The sequence below is a fragment of the Diabrotica virgifera genome, chromosome 9, assembly GCF_917563875.1.
Source record: "Diabrotica virgifera virgifera chromosome 9, PGI_DIABVI_V3a".
NCBI classification, from domain to species: Eukaryota; Metazoa; Arthropoda; class Insecta; order Coleoptera; family Chrysomelidae; genus Diabrotica; species Diabrotica virgifera.
This window is the reverse complement of record NC_065451.1, coordinates 56,691,235-56,708,773: the sequence shown is the minus strand read 5'-3', so window position 1 is coordinate 56,708,773 and position 17,539 is coordinate 56,691,235. Positions and strand designations below refer to the sequence as shown.

The window sequence follows — 17,539 nt, the reverse complement described above, 5'->3', positions numbered from 1 at the left end:
CTATCTGATTTACTTGAGCCCCATAGGACATGATGTGCATTGAAGTCGCCTAAAATAATTCGTGGTTGAGGAATTTGATTAAAAAGGTCTGATAATTCGCGAGCTGAAGGATCAGTACCGGGAGGAATGTATATATTGCAGATGTTTATTTTTTGAGGTCCTTTCAGAGATATTGCTATAGCCTCTAATTGTGTATTTAAATCTATTATTTCAGTATTATATTGGTTATGTACATAAATAGCTGTCCCTCCACTAGCCTGGTTTGCATTAAGTCTATTTTTAATATATGGTGTATAGTTTTTTAGTTTATAAAATTTCTGCTGTTTAAAGTGTGTCTCTTGTAGACAAATGATGGACGGTGTGAATTTTGACATTAGTAATTTGAATTCTTCTAGACGGGTGTAAAACCCGTTCAGATTCCATTGAATTATGGAGTTGAATGTTTTTAATTAGTGGGTGTGTCGCTAAAATCTGTAGAAGAATAGTCATCCTGTAGTTTGCTAAGCTTATTCCTCAGTCTTGTACATCGAGATTTCAAGTATCTATGTGATAGCACTGGATAAAGCTTTTTTAAGAGATCTATTAACCCTTCGATATCTTCCGTGTATATTTTAGCAATACTAAGTGGATCTGGAGATCCGTGAGCGTTTTCAAATAAATCTATTAACTCTTCTTGACTTAAACAGCTACTGTTCGACTTATCTTGGAAAAAATTCACTGTACAGGTCGTAAGATCTTCAGCTACGTTATGATGGGTTTGGAGATCTGTTTTTGTTCTTTTGTGTTTTGTAATGGGTTCTTTAAAAGGACTTCCACCCTCTGTTTCAGGAGAAGTTAGATCAGAAGCATTTCTTTTAGGTGTTTGCCCTTCTGTTTGAGTTGCTGCTATAGTTTCATTTGTTTTAACCGGTTCCGTCACCATTGTTTGGGAGTTATCGAAAGATGTAGAGTTTTTTGGTGCGGGTGAAGTGATTGTTGGAGTGGAGGTTTGTGGTGTGAGTGCAGTGAATGTTTCAGTAGAGTTTTGTGGTGCGAGTGAAGTGATTGTTTCAGTAGAGTTTTGTTGTGTGGTTGAAGTGGTTGTTTCAGTAGGTTGTGAATTACTGATATGTTTAGTAAGTACGGGAGAATTTGCTGTTGGTTGAGTTTTATTTTGTAGTGAACTAATAGATTGATCACATTGTGATTGGGAAATGTTTATTGTATTGTCATCGGTGGATTGGTTATTAGAATTTGGGCATCGAGATGCTAAATGATTAGTTTGTTTACAAATAAAGCACGTTTGTTTTTCTAGTGAGAAATATATTCGGTGGTTCGATTGATCGTGGTTAATTAATATTGAATCGGGAAGATTTTCAAGATTTTTAGGGGCTATATAAGTAAAACGTCGAAAACTAATGATATGCCTAAAACTAGGATTTGATGTTCCGATCCGTAGAAAATCTACTGGTGTTATTTGATAGATTCCTATCTTCTTGAGTTCATTTTCTATGACGTTATGTGGTATGGAAGGAGGTACATTAGAAATTATTAGTTTTTCATTTGGAGTAATTAGCTTTCTAGCTTGAATGCGATGTTGATTTACTATTATTATCCCATTGTCTGTTTTCAAAAATGTTTCAACAATATTTTCTGAAGTGAAGTAGATGCATATACGATCATTAACAATTCGGGATATTGCAAGTATATTTTTGGGGTCAACTGAGTTGGCTACAGCATTCAGGTAATCCTCGATTTTTGAATTTGGAACTGAATTTAATAGAACCGCTTGTTTTTTGGAAGGGAATAATATACTGGTAGGTTCATTTAAAACTGTTGAATATAACTTTGGTGAAGTAGTATCATTTTTGGGAATTTCTTGTTGAGGAAAAACATTTGATGATGAAGCTTCGTTCATATTGATCTACGGAACCTGAGTACGGTCCTTACACTAACACGCAATCATTGGTAATAAGTCGATTTAATTAAATAAATTAAATAACTTACAGTAAATGTCCAAGTATCGGTAATTTTTGTCGATAATTTACACTTTTCACTTTTAGTACTCAACGTTTATAAACAAACCGCAAAAACTAGTTGTGATTAAACTAATTAGGTGTTGCTTCGTTGAACGCTCGAAGACGAATCCTTTTGTATCAGATTGAAATTACTCAAAATCGATTATCTATAAAAATAAATCGAACTTGACTGACTGCGTTACATTTAGCAAGCTCATGAGTATTATAATTATTGTCACTGTTGTACTGCCGACGCACTGCTATCGCACTGCTGAAAGTTCGCAGAACTTTCGAAAAAAAAATGATGACACTGATTTAGCCTGTTAATGGTGAAGACGGTGAATATATCTGGTTTAAGATGTTATGATGTTTTCTATACAACTGGAAATAAAAATCGAATTAATTTAACACGTAGACTCATATGTATACTTTTGAACAGTCGTCACCTTGAAATGGGATCAAACAACCGAAATACCATCTAGAGTTGAAAAGGCCAGAGCAACATGAGAAATAATATATTTTATCGCCAACTGTCACTAAAGTCATCCATTATTGTATTCATTTGCCTTCATTTGCGGCAGTAAAGTAAAACTTTATTGTACTGAAAAAAGAATTTTACTTTACCTGCAGCGATTAATCGAGATTGAATGTAAGTGGTCGATGGCAGTAATCGATTATTTATTTGAGTTACTTGCAATTTATTTACTTTAATTATTAAAAATATTGTATAAAATTTACGACTTAAATACAATATTAATAAAACGAGCCTGTACCGCCATTAACCCTTAAACGCCCAACCTTTTTTAGGTTCCATGTACGCCCAAGGGTGGGTAAAAAATGTCCACCTCGAAAATAGCTAATATATTTATAGAGAGTTGTTGAAAATGGATTAAACTTAAGAATATTATGCTTAATAAACACAGCATCTTCTAAAATATTAATATAAACAATTTACAAACCTTACAACAAAATTACAATGTACATCAAAATTAACATACCAGTATTTCAGATTTGTCGATTTTCTCCATATTCTTTCTTTCAGCCTCCTCATTGGCGGATAATTATGTAGATTATGTAATTATACATCGATAATTATATGGATTATCTTCCTACCAACGAGAAATTATATAGAAACCTTTAGTAACAAGTTTTGCCAAGGGTGTACTTTTTATGCCCATCCATATTTAACTCAAGATGCCGCTTTTATTTTCAAAAATATTGGTAGAACCAAATTAACATTGGATAATGGGCTGTCTTTTAACAATAAATGATTTTTAAAAAAAATTAAACACGTAATAATTATGTTACAAGGGAATACGCATTAGGTGGACATTTTTTACCCACCCTTGGGCGTTTAAGGGTTAAGAAGAACAAAGAATACACTTTCTTCAAATAAATTTTTTTATCCGATGCCTAGATTTTGTGTCATTTTGGAACTACTAAAATTTTTTATTTCATTAGTAGTCCAAAATGACACAAAATCTAGGCACCGAATAAAAAATTTATTTGAAGAAAGTGTATTTTTTTTGTTTTTCTTAATGGCGGTACAGGCTCGTTTTTTAATGTTGTATTTAATTACGGAGTAATTTCCACATATTAATATATTTTTCAAATTGGGCTCTGTAAAAAATTATTCAAAATTACAGCCGCAATCTTGGAACGCGTATTCGCTACCTGTTGATCGCTACTGTTTCCTCTTAAATTATAAATTGTAAGTAAGTGTTAAAGCCAATATCAAATTATGTTGGCGATAAATTTTTTTTATGCACCACGTCAGTAAAGTTACTCTTTATCAAACTCATCTCTTATTCGCCTCGCCCGCTACACTCGCTCTGCTCATAATATCAGACTCGTTTGATAAAGAGTAACTTTACTGACTTGGTACATAAATAACTATAAGCATTGTGACATATTATCTCTACACCTAAAAATACGGGATTTTAATATTGTTTTGAAGTCATTTGCTTGTGGCATCATTATGTAGTTTACTAATTTATTTGGGAAACAAAGCCAATTTTAATTTAAAATTAATTCGTTGACGTTTCGACATCCACTTCGAAAGTCGTTATCAAAATACAAAATAATAATAGCTTCAGAACAATAATAAAAATACGGCTGCTAAAATGCTACGTATTTCCAGTACTGCTGTATGGCACAGAGGCCTGGACAATATCGGAAACATTAATGAAAAAGCTACAGGCATTAGAAATATGGGTGTACCAACGTATCCTCAAGATATCCTGGACGAATCAAACCGCCAACGTAGAGGTATTAAGCCGAATGAAAAACAAAAAGGAAAGAAAAACTTAAATACCTCAGTCATACCCCAGTAAGCACAAGTACGTACATAAGACAAACTAAGTACGTACTGATGGGACATAAAGTATGTACGATGTACGTACTTTGCTGTACGAAGTACGTACTTAATACGTACATAAGACGTACATTTTCCAATTGATGGTACATACCTAGTACGTACTGAAGGTACGTACCTAGTCCGTATTGAAGGTATGTACCTAGTACATACTATATATTATACATATTATGTACATACTATACACACTTATGATGATTTATGTAAATAAAAGTAAATATAGGTGAATATATCTTTATTATTATTTAAAAAAATAAATTTAATTTTTATTCTGATTCCTTTTTCTTGAAAGTTTACTCACCTCAATAAGATAACAGAAAACACCAACACCAAAAATAAGTAAAAAAATATCTAAATGAAACTGTCTTGCAATAAATTATCACATCAAAACTGTACTCAGTAATAGGTATTTAATAATTAATACGTACACACCTATTATTAGAACAGGGATCAAATCGAAAATAAATCTCAAATCCAAATACACAACCAGGAAGAAAGTAACAATACTAGGATCCTAACCCAGAGCGGTGGAAAATTCCTAACCAAATAAATTAGGTTATTGTAACCTAACCTAACATAATAAATATGCTTTAGCTCTGCTCACGGTACATACTTAAGACGTAATAGTACGTACTCTTCTGTACGCACTGGTATGTACCCCAGTGTACGTACTTAAAACGTATATTTTACATCATGTACGTACAGTACCAAAATTGTACGTACTCAAAACGTACTGTGCTGTTTGGGTTATGAGACATGATTATGAGAACGCTGACCCGGAAGAAGAAGACACTCATAGCTTGGAAACTTACGCCAATTGTTTGGACTAACATCGATCGAAAGAAAAAGCCGCAAACAAAATTAAAATTGATATGGTGATTGCCAACGTCCGCAACGGACAAGGCACATTAAGCAGAAGAATATTTTCTTTATTGTTGCTCGTAGTTGAATTGTGGACTCTCATAGACGGCAGCTGCAAGAAAATTGTGGCTTTTGAAATCTGGCTTTATCGTCGAGTCCTAATAATGACCACGTTTCTGATCAGGGTGTTTTATTAAGAATATAAATAGAAAAGAGTTGTTAGCCACAATAAGAAACAGCTAAAATCGAATATTCTGGACACGGTATGAGGAGAAGTGAGAGATATGGACTGGATTTTCTGGCTAGTTTAACACAATAACCACAAATATTTTTACAAGTGTGCCAAAGTAAGGATTGCCATGATGGCCGCCAACATCGAAAGATATAGGCACTGCAAAAAAGAAGAGTGGTGAAAAATTACCAAAGAAATATTGGATTACACAAAATTTATGAACAGCAAAAATATTTAAAAACAATTAACTTAACCCGTCTTTACACATGTCGTACCTTAAATAGTGTCACAACTGAAAAAAATACAAACGTTTTGATTACACCACCAGTTTAATAAATCTACAAAATCTTATCTCAAAAAGTGTTACGTTTATAGTTCAAGTACTTGTCGTTAGATGACACCAGACTCATTATATGATTAAACAAAATCAAAGGTGTATCGAACTTAAACAGTGTCACATATCGACTTGTGCAAAGCATTTGTCCATCTAAGATGTTTATAAAGCGTCGTTTGTCGAGTTAAGACAGTATATGCGCTTACTTTATTCAAAACAATCTGCGTATGTGTTCAAGAATAATGACACATTTATCACTGATATATTTCTTTTTGCAGTATTTTTTGTTCAATGTTGTTCTGAAGCTATTTTCTTGTGGCATTTTTATAATCAAGTATATTCAAATGGGAAATAAGCCACAATTTTACCTAAAAATGATTTTATTAACGTTTCGACGCCCAAGTCGGGTGTCGTTGTCAAAATACAAAATAATATTAAATAAACAAAAATGTTGTTGCTTAGTAAAAAATTCTTCTAATAATTTATTTAATCTGACTCATTTATATCGGCAATTCAGACACGTATTATACATTTTAAAGTAGACGACTTTAAAAATGCTATTGCCAATATTGATGAGTTGCGTTCCTGGGACGACTTTACTAAAAGATAGTTCATTCGATTACATGAAATCAATCCCAACTCAAGAATAGCCGCCACAAAAAATCATAGCATGTGATCTGTCTTTAAAAAGACAACCAAATGCAACGGTGGTACTGAAATTCTCGCGTTAGAGATTCCATAGTAAATCACGAGGGAAAACCAGAAAAAACCTCGTGATACTATCCCGACATCGCAAGTATTTGGGTTTACATTTAGTTAACTCTCAAAACTAATACCAAATTCTGACTTGATATTTTAAATTTTAAATAATACTAAAATACTAAATATGTACTAACTCGATATGTTACTGATTTACTAATTGTGGTATTTTCTTTCTATTGACTTCCTCCTTTAGTATGGGTAACCACATCCTACTGCATTCTACCGAGGAATTTGCGACACAATTGGTTTCATTTAGCATAATTAGAGCCGCTTCTTTGATTTTTCTCTTTTTACTATCTGCTTCTTTTAGGACTATACTTGAATCTCTCCACTGAACTCTATGTTCATTATCCCATGCGTGTTGACATATTTGAGATCTATCAAATTCTCTATTTTTTATATAAGACTGATGTTCATTTACTCTAACGTCTAATGGTCTTGACGTTTCACCTATATAAAATTGTTCGCATTCACAAGGTATTTTATAAATACAATTCTTTGTTCTTTCTTGTTCACTATTAGGTTTAGTTTTAGATAGAATAGATCTCAATGTGTTTGTTGTTTTGAATGTTGTTGATATGTTGAATTTATTTCCTATTGTTTTAAGTTTCTCGGATAGTCCTTTTACATATGGTATTGATATTTTCCTTGTATTATTTCTTGTGAATGTTGTAGGATCCCGTTCTAAGTTGTTCTGTTCCATTCGATCCAATCTTGACAATTCCTTATTTATAAACGATATGGGATAATCATTTTTTAATAAAACAGATGTTAACAATTGTTTTTCTTCTAAAAATGAATTTTCGTTAGAACAAGTAATTTTGGCTCTATCATATAAGGATTTAATGATTCCCTTTTTAACGTTGATGTTATGATTTGATTTGTAATTGAGATATCTGTTGTTGTGTGTTGGTTTTCTATACACTTGAGTCTCATATCCAGTATCCTTCTTTGAGACCAAAACATCGAGGAAAGGTAGGGTGTTATTGTATTCCTTTTCCATTGTAAACTTTATTGTCTCTTCTTGATCGTTTATAATATTCAGGAACGTATCCAACAATTCCGATCTATGAGGCCATATGGAAAACACATCATCTACATATCTCCACCATACTGTGGGTTTTAATAAAATCGTTAAATATAATAATATTTAAAATAACGTTTTAATAAATCGTTAATTTTAATAACGTCGAAACGTTAATAAAATCATTTTTAGGTAAAATTGTGGCTTATTCCCTTTTTGTTCAATGTTGTTCATTGTATTTAAGTTACATAATTAAAAAGTATACGCCTGTTAACCAGACTATAATAATGAATAATGATATATTCAGTACTCCAAGAGCCACTTTTGATAAATAATATTTGGTAAGTTTTTCGTTATTTTATCTGTATAGTGTCACAACTCAAAAAACTCAAAAAAATACTTTTTCAAATATTTTATACTAATTCTAACATAACTAATATAATAGCTATTATACTAATTCTAACAGTTTTTGAATTAAACCCGGAAAAATTCTGGCACAAATTTTAAACGTCGTTTTCTGGATACTTTGCTTTTTTGACTTATGACACTGTTTAAATGGAGGTGCGATATTTTGGTATCACTTACCTGTGTATCTGAGAACAAAAATACAGTTTCTCTTCGTTGCAATCCAGCTGACAGCATCAAGTGTTTCACATTATCTCTCCATTCGTTTTGCCCGTATGCTTTCGTTAATTCTATTTGAAAGCAGCTATATTCGGACATAAAGGCAGCAAGCCGAGTGAGACTTTGCCTTCCTAAAAAAGTTAATTTGACCATATTATACTCCTTCAAATTTTTTTTTAATAAAAGTCATTTTTAATTAACAGTGAATGTGATTTTGGGAATAGAGAACTTGCTAATTTTTATTTTATTACATAATAAAGTTCATTTTCGTTTAAAATAAAATTTCGCCAAAATTTCAAGCTTCATAATTTAGAGATACAAATTTAAAATCGACTGTGTACTTAATAGTCCAAGTAATGAAGCTTAAAATAGGACAAAACCTCGCAATTTTTACAGAATAGATCGATTTGCCTGAGTGGATAGTCCAAGGGGTCGTTGCCACCCAATCTAGGGGGCGGAAATATTTTATTATATTTTAATTGCAAAAGTTGGTAAAAACGTTCATTCTAAGCAAAAACGTTCTATACGTTTTTTTGATAAAATTGATAGTTTTCGATTTATTCGCTTTCGAACGTGTTAGTTTTATATCGAAAAAATCAATATTTTTAATAAATTTTCTGCTAATAACTCCAAAAGATTTCGTTTTATCAAACAAAACAACTTTACTTAACAAAAATGTACCCTTTGAAAAAATAAACAAAACCGTTTTTTTTTTAATTTTCTTTAAGACCAAGAGTAATCGAGCCATAATTTATTATATGTTGGCTCTTCTTCTTCAAATGCTAAATATTGTAGTTTCAAAGTCAAAAGACGGGAAAACTATGCATTTTTCGAGGACAACTTGTTTAAACTAATTTGTACCTACTTAAAAATATCTATTTTCAGAAATAAAAGGAAAGTCTCTAGCTCAAAAATTAAGTAACTTATAATGAAAAGAATGTCAGTCCCTATTTTTCAGCTAAAAGTGATCGCAAACAACCCCCTAATCACCACCCTAATCAAAATTAGTCATTGACCTTATTTGGTCTTTTTCATTTATATATTATTAATAGGTTTTAGAAGTTTAACCGGCATAGAACGATTAGTTTTAAAAAAAATGGAGTTAAACGAATAACGAATTTTTGTAGTTTAAAAAAATGGTTTTTCTTCAAAATAGCAATATTAGCATCAGAGATACGAAAAAATGTTTCAATATGAAATTGTAGCTTATTTAATTCCCAAGAACATGGTTTGCAAAAGATTTTTCTACGACAAAAATTGAGTGAGCTATTGACAATTAAAACTTGTAATAACATGCAAAAAACCACCTTTAGCAACCCTTTCAAAGTCACCTCTTTTTGCGACTGAGAATTTTAAAAATATTTAGTATTAATAGGCTTACAGATCTTGTAAACCCTACAAAATTATTTTTTACCAAACTTTCTAAGATAAAAAATAAAAAGTTATGGTTAAAAAATCAATATATTTTTTTGAAAAAAAAAAATGAGAAATCAAGTTGGAAGCATAATAATGTAAGTTAGCGGTGTTTTTAGTCAATGGCCTTATTCACTTTTATTTATTTATGTATTATTATATAGATTCTAGAAGTTTAACTCGCTTAGAATGATTTGTTTTTAAAAAACTGGATGGAGTTAAAAGCGAATATCGAATTTTTGTAGTTTGGTAAAAATGCCGTTTTCTTTAGAATAGAAAGATTAGCATCAGAGATGCGAAAAACTGTTTCAATATAAAATTGTAGGTTATTTAATTCCCAAGAACTTGGTTTGAAAAAATGTTTTCTACAGCGAAAATTGAGTGAATCGTAAATGAGTAGGTATATCGAAAAACATTGATTTTTTATACAAAACACTTTCGCTAGCAAATAACTCCAAAACTATTAATTTTATCAAAAAAAATGTATAAAATATTTTTTACTGACAATGAATGTTATTATCAACTTTTGTAGTCAAAATATAATAAAAAATTTCCACTCCCGAGATGGGGTGGCAACCACCCCCACGGTAAAAGCGTCTTTCGGAATCAAATAGATTTTGATCCTTGGACTATCCACTACTTATTCTCAAATTTTCAAACAAATCGATCCATTCTGTAAAAATTGCGAGGTGAAAAGATTCAGTTCCTGGCCTATAAATCATTTCAAGCGATCGAAAAAGCGCGCGGACACTTGTGACGTCATATTATTTGATCACATTATTTGATCAGTGTTTTCATGGAGAGGACAATATATCCCTTGCGCATCTCTTTCAGTTCAGTAAAATTTCCTTACCGCAGTCGTTAAGGAAATTTTAGATTTGGATAAATTTGCATTCATTGTTAGCGATATTTGCTTTCATTGGCAGAGAGCCCTAAGTTCCGTATTACTGACATAGTTGAGGAACTCCATGATAATGACGAAAGAGACAATTCTGACAATAGTGACGTGCAGTGGCGGTTATCCCTTTAGGTAAATTGGTCAATGACCTCCCTGTAATAATTGTACGATCAAACGATTATAATGTAATTATTTCCTTAAAAAAAGAAAATTTTGTGTATTAAAAATGTTCGGAATACAATAGTATCGTTCAAAGTTAAATTTTGCTTTTATTGTATTAACTTTTCAGTCATTTTGTTGTTGTAAATATAGCAACAAAGATGCCGCCAAAAGATTAGCGATAAAAAAACATGAAATACGAGCTGTTTGACAGTACCGAAAAGTCAAATTTATCTTTGACTGAAACTACCGCAATATTACTCTTAAACAGCCAAATACGAACATTCACGATGGTCAAGAAATTTATTTGACCTCACTGTGAGAATACAGCACTGGGATTCCGAACGTTCACGAAAATACGCTCTTATATGCAAGTTGGTACCATCGTGGTCATTGACCGTAGACCGTAGATCTACGGTTGAGACATGACTATCTACGCAGGGAGTAAGATTAGTTCGGAATTTACAAAGTTAAGTTAATTGCGTTCGTGAGATTAATATTATTTTATTATAGATTTTTGGTAGTGGTTAGTATAAATGAACTCCAACGCCAAATGAAATTATATTGAAGAAGAATCGATTTATTTTTTAAATCCGCATAAAAATGTAAGTTTTTATTTATTTAAGGTTTTGAGTTTAAGCAGTTTGTTGATATTCTGGCTGTTATAATTACATATTATATCATACTATTTATCTGATTTATTTGACAATTAGTAATGAAGACTTGTTCCTTTTACTTATTTCATATTTACTTGTCAAATAAAGATCCGCTTAAAGGACATCGCACACATCTTATGGAAAATATAATGTCACTCAAATTCAATAAAATTTATACCAATAGATTCGTTTTAAATTAACGATCAAATCTTATCATTGCGCCAACTCTCTATTTTCAAAAATAAGGGCAGAAATTGATATAAATAAATCTGAAATCAAATGGGTAGGTACATAATTTAGAGAGAGAAAAAATATTTTAAAATACCCAGATTTTCGGTACTCCATAAATCAGCGGATTAGTTTCACTAATCCGCTTAGGCCTAGCGGGATTTAAGCTGTTATGAATAGCACTCAGAGCAATAATGATTGTAAACTAACATTTTATGGACTCCAAAAATGTGATTTCGATAAATTTTAATTGCAATTTGCGCCGTAATTAATCATAATTAAGAGTTGGCGCAATGATAAGAATTGATCGTTATATTAAAACGAATCTAATCGTATAAATTTTATTGAATTTGAGTGACATTATATTTTCCATAAGATGTTTGCGATGTCCTTTAAAAAACATATTGCAAAATAAGTTATAAGAAACCAGTACAGATGATGGAATATAGACAAGGCGGAAACGGCGGGTTCGTTGGGAAAAATATTCCCATGAGATATTTTTGCATAATCACATTCGTGAGACATCCCAGAATAAGGTTCATAAAGTCGCCCACGTGAAAAGTGGGCCAATTATTTTTTAACAATTTTTTTTTTAATCAAATTGCAAAAATCAATATTTTTGGCCCGATCTAATTTTTTTTTTAGATTTTTTGGACCATTCTGGACAAAAAAGGTCTGTTATAATTTTTCTCTAAAGTTAATCTTTTTTGAGTTATAAGCAATTTAAAATTTGAAAAATGCGAAAATGGCCATTTTTAACACTTAATAACTCGGTTAAAAATTATTATTATGAAAGTCAGAAAGTGACTAAATCAAAGTTTAAAGTCTCCGCTACATGATCCTGAAGAAATCTGTGTCATAAATTTACTACTAAGCTGTTATTTTTAATTAATAACAATGAGCAGTTACATCGTATTGACGCGGTTGTAAATGTGAATGCGAGTAAGATGCACAATTGGACTGCTGGAACGGCTTCTCTCTCGCACTCAGCATTTACAGATGCCGTACACGTGTCTGGCGCTTATTATTTTTACTTAAAAATAACAGCTTAGTAATAAAATAATGACAAAAATTTCTTCAGTATCTTGTAGGGGAGGCTTTAAACTTTGATTTAGTCATATATTGACTTTCATAATAATAACTTTTAACCGAGTTATTAAGCCTTGAAAATCGCCATTTTTCGTTTTTTTCAATTTTAAATTGCTTATAAGTCGAAAACGATCAACTTTAGAGAAAAATTATAAGAGATCTTTTTTGTCCAGAATGGTCCAAAAAATTCAAGAAAAAACTGTTCGGGCCAAAATATTGATTCTTGCAATGTGATTAAAAAAATTGTTAAAAAAAATTGGCCCACTTTTCACGTGGGCGACTTCTTGAACCTTATTCTGGGATGTCTCACGAATGTGATTATGCAAAAAAATCTCATGGGAATATTGTTCCCTTCGAACCCGCCGATTTCGCCTTGTCTAATAAGAAATTATTTAAAATGGGATTTGTAGGTCTTGTTTTTCCAAAAAAATCTTGAACCACCGGATATGACCTCCCCCTTCACTTACAGACCAGCCGCCACTGGTGACGTGGACGAATGTGAAACTCCGAAATCCACTGTATTTAATATGAGCGAAGTATGTTCAAATGTAGGGACGTAAAAATTTATCGTGCAAAAATAACTATGTGTCTCAAAATTTACTTAAATATCAACATAGATCCTTAAATCATAGACCAGGACATTTAATCGATTTTTAAACACATAACCTATTGAATTTTTGCATTGTATCCGAGATGACGTCAGATAAAGTCTAGAATTGAAAAATGGGTGGACAGTGGACATGCATAATTACATTTCCAGTGCATAAAATTCATCCAACAGTGCATACAGATTGTAGTATTTCTTTTTCTGCGTCTAGAGTAAATTTATCAACCAACTAGACTAAGAGCCGCTATAGGTGAAATTTCTTAATCATTTTAGGCACGATGGGACCCTATAACTTAAATAGTAGAACCTAAAAGAAAACGTTTGAACACTGTGCCGTCACTTTTCAGTGGCACATGCGTCGACAGTGGCGCATCAAACTTTCCACTTATGGACGGGATAAATAAATTAAAAGTTACCCTCCCTTACCAACAAAATTAAATTTTTTTTATTTTTTTAAGTTCTATGTGATTAACACATAGGATTCAGCGTAATTTTAACCCTCCACCCCCTTCCGCCTGCCCCACCATCAAAAACTTCATTTTTCATTTTTATTTTTTTTTGGTGGGATGCAATCAATTTTAATATTTAAAAAAATTCACACGCATAGATGAGGCTGTTATAAAACATGCCTATTTTTTATAGACCCATAGGTAGAGTGTACATAACCTCAAAAAATTAAAAGACATTTTTTTTCAAAAAAGCGTGTAAATTTTTTTGGGGAATAGCTGCAGGTCTAATTTTTTCTTAATCTTGTGTATTTTATCAGACACTATATTAATTTTTTTCAGATTTTTCCGTAAGGCTGCCCACCTTCAAAAATCCGAAAAACTATTTTTTGGGGGTTTTGGGGGATTTTCCCTATTTTATAGATTTCATAATATATCAAATCAATTTTGTTTTTATAGGTTATATATAACTTGAAGTAACTGAGTACTTTAGAATATTTAAAAATTGGAAAAACACGTTCAAACCCCCCAAAACCCCCTTAAAAAACAGTTTTTTGGATTTTTGAAGGTGACCAGCGTTACAGAAAAATCTGAAAAAATTAGAAATATAATGCTTGATAAAATACACAAGACTAAGAAAAAATTAGATCTGCAGAGCTATCCCCCAAAAAAAGTTATATACTTTTTTCCAAAAAACAAATTTTAAAAATTTTTTGAGGTTATGTACACTTAACCTACAGATCTATAAAAAATAGACGTATTTTATAAAAGCCTTAACTATGCCTGTGCATTTTTTGAAATTTTAAAATTGATTGCATCCCACCAAAAAAAAAATAAAATCGAAAAATAAAGTTTTTGATGGTGGGGGCAGGGAGAAGGGGGTGGTGGGTTAAAATTACGATGAATCTTATGTCTTAATCACATAGAACTTAAAAAAATGAAAAAAATTAAATTCTGGTAATGAGGGAGGGTATTTTTTAATTTATGTATCCCGTCCATAAGTGGAAAGTTTGATGCGCCACTGTAGACGCATGTGCCACTGAAAAGTGACGGCACAGTGCTCAAATGTTTTCTTTTAGGTTCTACTATTTAAGTTATAGGGTCCCGTCGTGCCTAAAATGATTAAGAAATTTCACCTATAGCGGCTCTTAGTCTAAACGTACAGACTCGCGTTATTCGTAACTCAGCCTTTTTTAAGTTGGACCCAGAAGTGTGTCTGGAATGAAAACCCATTGTTTTGCTTAAATTAGGGCCATAAATAAGCTTCTTTGTGAAAACTAAGTCCTGTTTAAGAGCATTTAAATTACACAATCTCTTCTAGACCAATAAATTATCTAAATCTAAAAACACTGTAAACCTAATGGTAGGTCCTAGATATAATAATTTAGGACTACCACAGGGATCAGTATTGAGTCCTCTTTTGTTTAATGTGTATACTGCGGATTTGAATAAAGTCCCTACTGACATTTTTAAATTTCAAATAATATAATAGCTGATGATTTTCTTCTGTATTCACAGGCCAAAACTTATGATAACTCGGTACAAACCTTAGTACGAATTCAGTATTGTGTTAATTCATGGTTGAATCAAAACGGATTCGAAATAGCTCAAAATAAATCTACTGTCTGTATTTTCACTAGACATAATATCCCAAAAATAGGGAATTTAAAACTTAATGGCTACGACTACGCATTTTCTTCTTCCAATAAATATTTGGGAATGATTTTGGATCGTAAATTGACTTGGAAATTACATATTGACTTTATGATAAATCGATGTAATAAGGGTCTAAATTTTCTTAAAGCAATTTCAAGGACTTGGTGGGGAGCTGATGTTGAAACTTCCTTGCTTTTATACCGATCATGTATTAAATCTATAACTGATTATGGATGTATTCTATATGGATCAGCTTCTAAACATATTTTAAACAAAATAGACGTTGTACAGAACTTAGGACTCCGTATCTGTTTGGGAGCTATGAAATCAACTTCAAATAAAGCTTTACATGTAGAACCTTAAGAAATTCCACTCAATAATAGAAGAAAATATCTCAGCCAAAAATTTTTAATGAAAATTCGTTACTTAAATATCGGTCTTTACCAAAATGTTAACATGCTGAATGTAGCGGATTTAACTAATAAATACTGGAAGCTAAAGAACTCGTCTCCACTTTGCGAGGCTTTTCAAGATCTGTCAAATTTTGACTGTGATTATAACGTGATTGATGGCTTTGGACTTGAAGATTTTCATTATCTTTTATATACAGTTAAATTAGTAAAACCAAGTTACCATGAAAAGAGTGATATTAGCTCGTAAGAATATTCTTAGAGATTTGGCTAGACTCTGTAAATATATATACAGATGCATCTAAGACATTAGTTGGCACTGGATGTGCTTTTACATACCTGCTACTAAAATAGAAAAATGTTTATGAGGCCCTGCAATATTTTAAAAAATCAGAAGGTATATCTGCAACAGTTATTTCCGATTCACTCTCTGTTCTTCTTGCTATTCAAACTATAGATTTTCCCAATAAAAATTCAAATATTTATATCCTACTAATTAAGAAAATCCTTTTTGAAATTTATAAAAATAAAAGAAGAGTGAACTTTTTATGGGTTAAGGCTCATATAGGACTAATGCATAATGAATATGTTGATAGTTTGTCTAAAAAAGCTATTGAGTATGGTTCTTCAAATCATCTAAGGTTTTGCATATCTGATTTAGTTAACACTATTAAGCATCGAGTTAAAAATCAGTGGAGTCAATTATGGCGGGATCTTTGTAAACATTCCAAATCTCAGTATTCACTGATTCGACCTTCTGTTCCAAATATGATTTGGTTTAAAAATTATGTAGTACCTCGAAGATATATAACAACATTAATCAGAATGAAGTTTGGACATGCATGTTTCCCTCTACATCTAGCAAGAATTCAAGTTTTTGATTCAAATCTTTGTACTGAATGTCAGAAGGTGGGTGATTTAAAGCACACTTTCTTTGAGTGTACAAAATACAATCCATACACCTATAATTTAATCGAAGATTTAATAAAATGTAATGTTTTTCCACCTTTGATATATCCTATCTATTGTCTCTGAACAGCAAAAATATATATGAAAAATATATATGATTGTTTAATGAAATTTATCTCTGAAACTATAATTAACCTCTAAATTTATTAATCCTGATAATTTGATAGGTATATTATGTACATATGAAAAAAGAAAAAGAAGAAGATGTATAATGGAAAAATGTGGTGAGCAACTTGGATAGTCCATAGCGACCAGCTGCAGCTTTTGAACTGAGTAGAAAGCTGTGGAAGAGTTTGCTATGGAACTCTATGGACCTCATTGCCTTCTTTATGCATGAATAGAAAACAAAAAAGTTGTGACTGGCTAATTGACACCCAAGTCTATGCCATAAAACAAACAAAAATAAAACTAATGTTTTAAGCAATTAGTAAATGTTAGCTTACATTACGTTACATTAAGTAATTAATGCCTGGTTGCACCAACAAATTTTAAGCTCCAGCTTAGCCCAGCTCCGCTTATACATAGGGCCCCTTTAACTGTCATTTACGTTGCATCATAATTTTCGATTCTTATCAGTGCAATCCACGTGGCAATCTATAGGGCTTTTCATTGTTTGTTATTTGTTTCGAGCTTCTGTCATATGTTGTATAATCTGTGTATAATATTGAAACACGCTCAAAGTCCCACCGTTTGAATATTTGAAATTCCGACCCAGTAATACTTTCGCTACGCCCTGTATATCGATATTCCGCATAGGCAGAGTATGGCGTTATTCAATTCTCACGGGATTTGGATGTTTA

At 31.7% G+C, this 17,539-nt stretch overlaps 1 protein-coding gene across 1 annotated transcript in view; it reads right to left on the bottom strand.

Annotated features, from left to right (window-relative positions):
- Nucleotides 1-17,539, bottom strand: part of LOC114339583 (dynein axonemal heavy chain 1-like) — a 452,416-nt gene that overhangs the window by 132,225 nt on the left and 302,652 nt on the right. Inside the window, exon 12 of the mRNA XM_050660135.1 lies at nt 8,170-8,339. Coding sequence (XP_050516092.1) covers nt 8,170-8,339 — 170 coding nt within the window. The remainder of the gene's footprint in view (nt 1-8,169; nt 8,340-17,539) is intronic.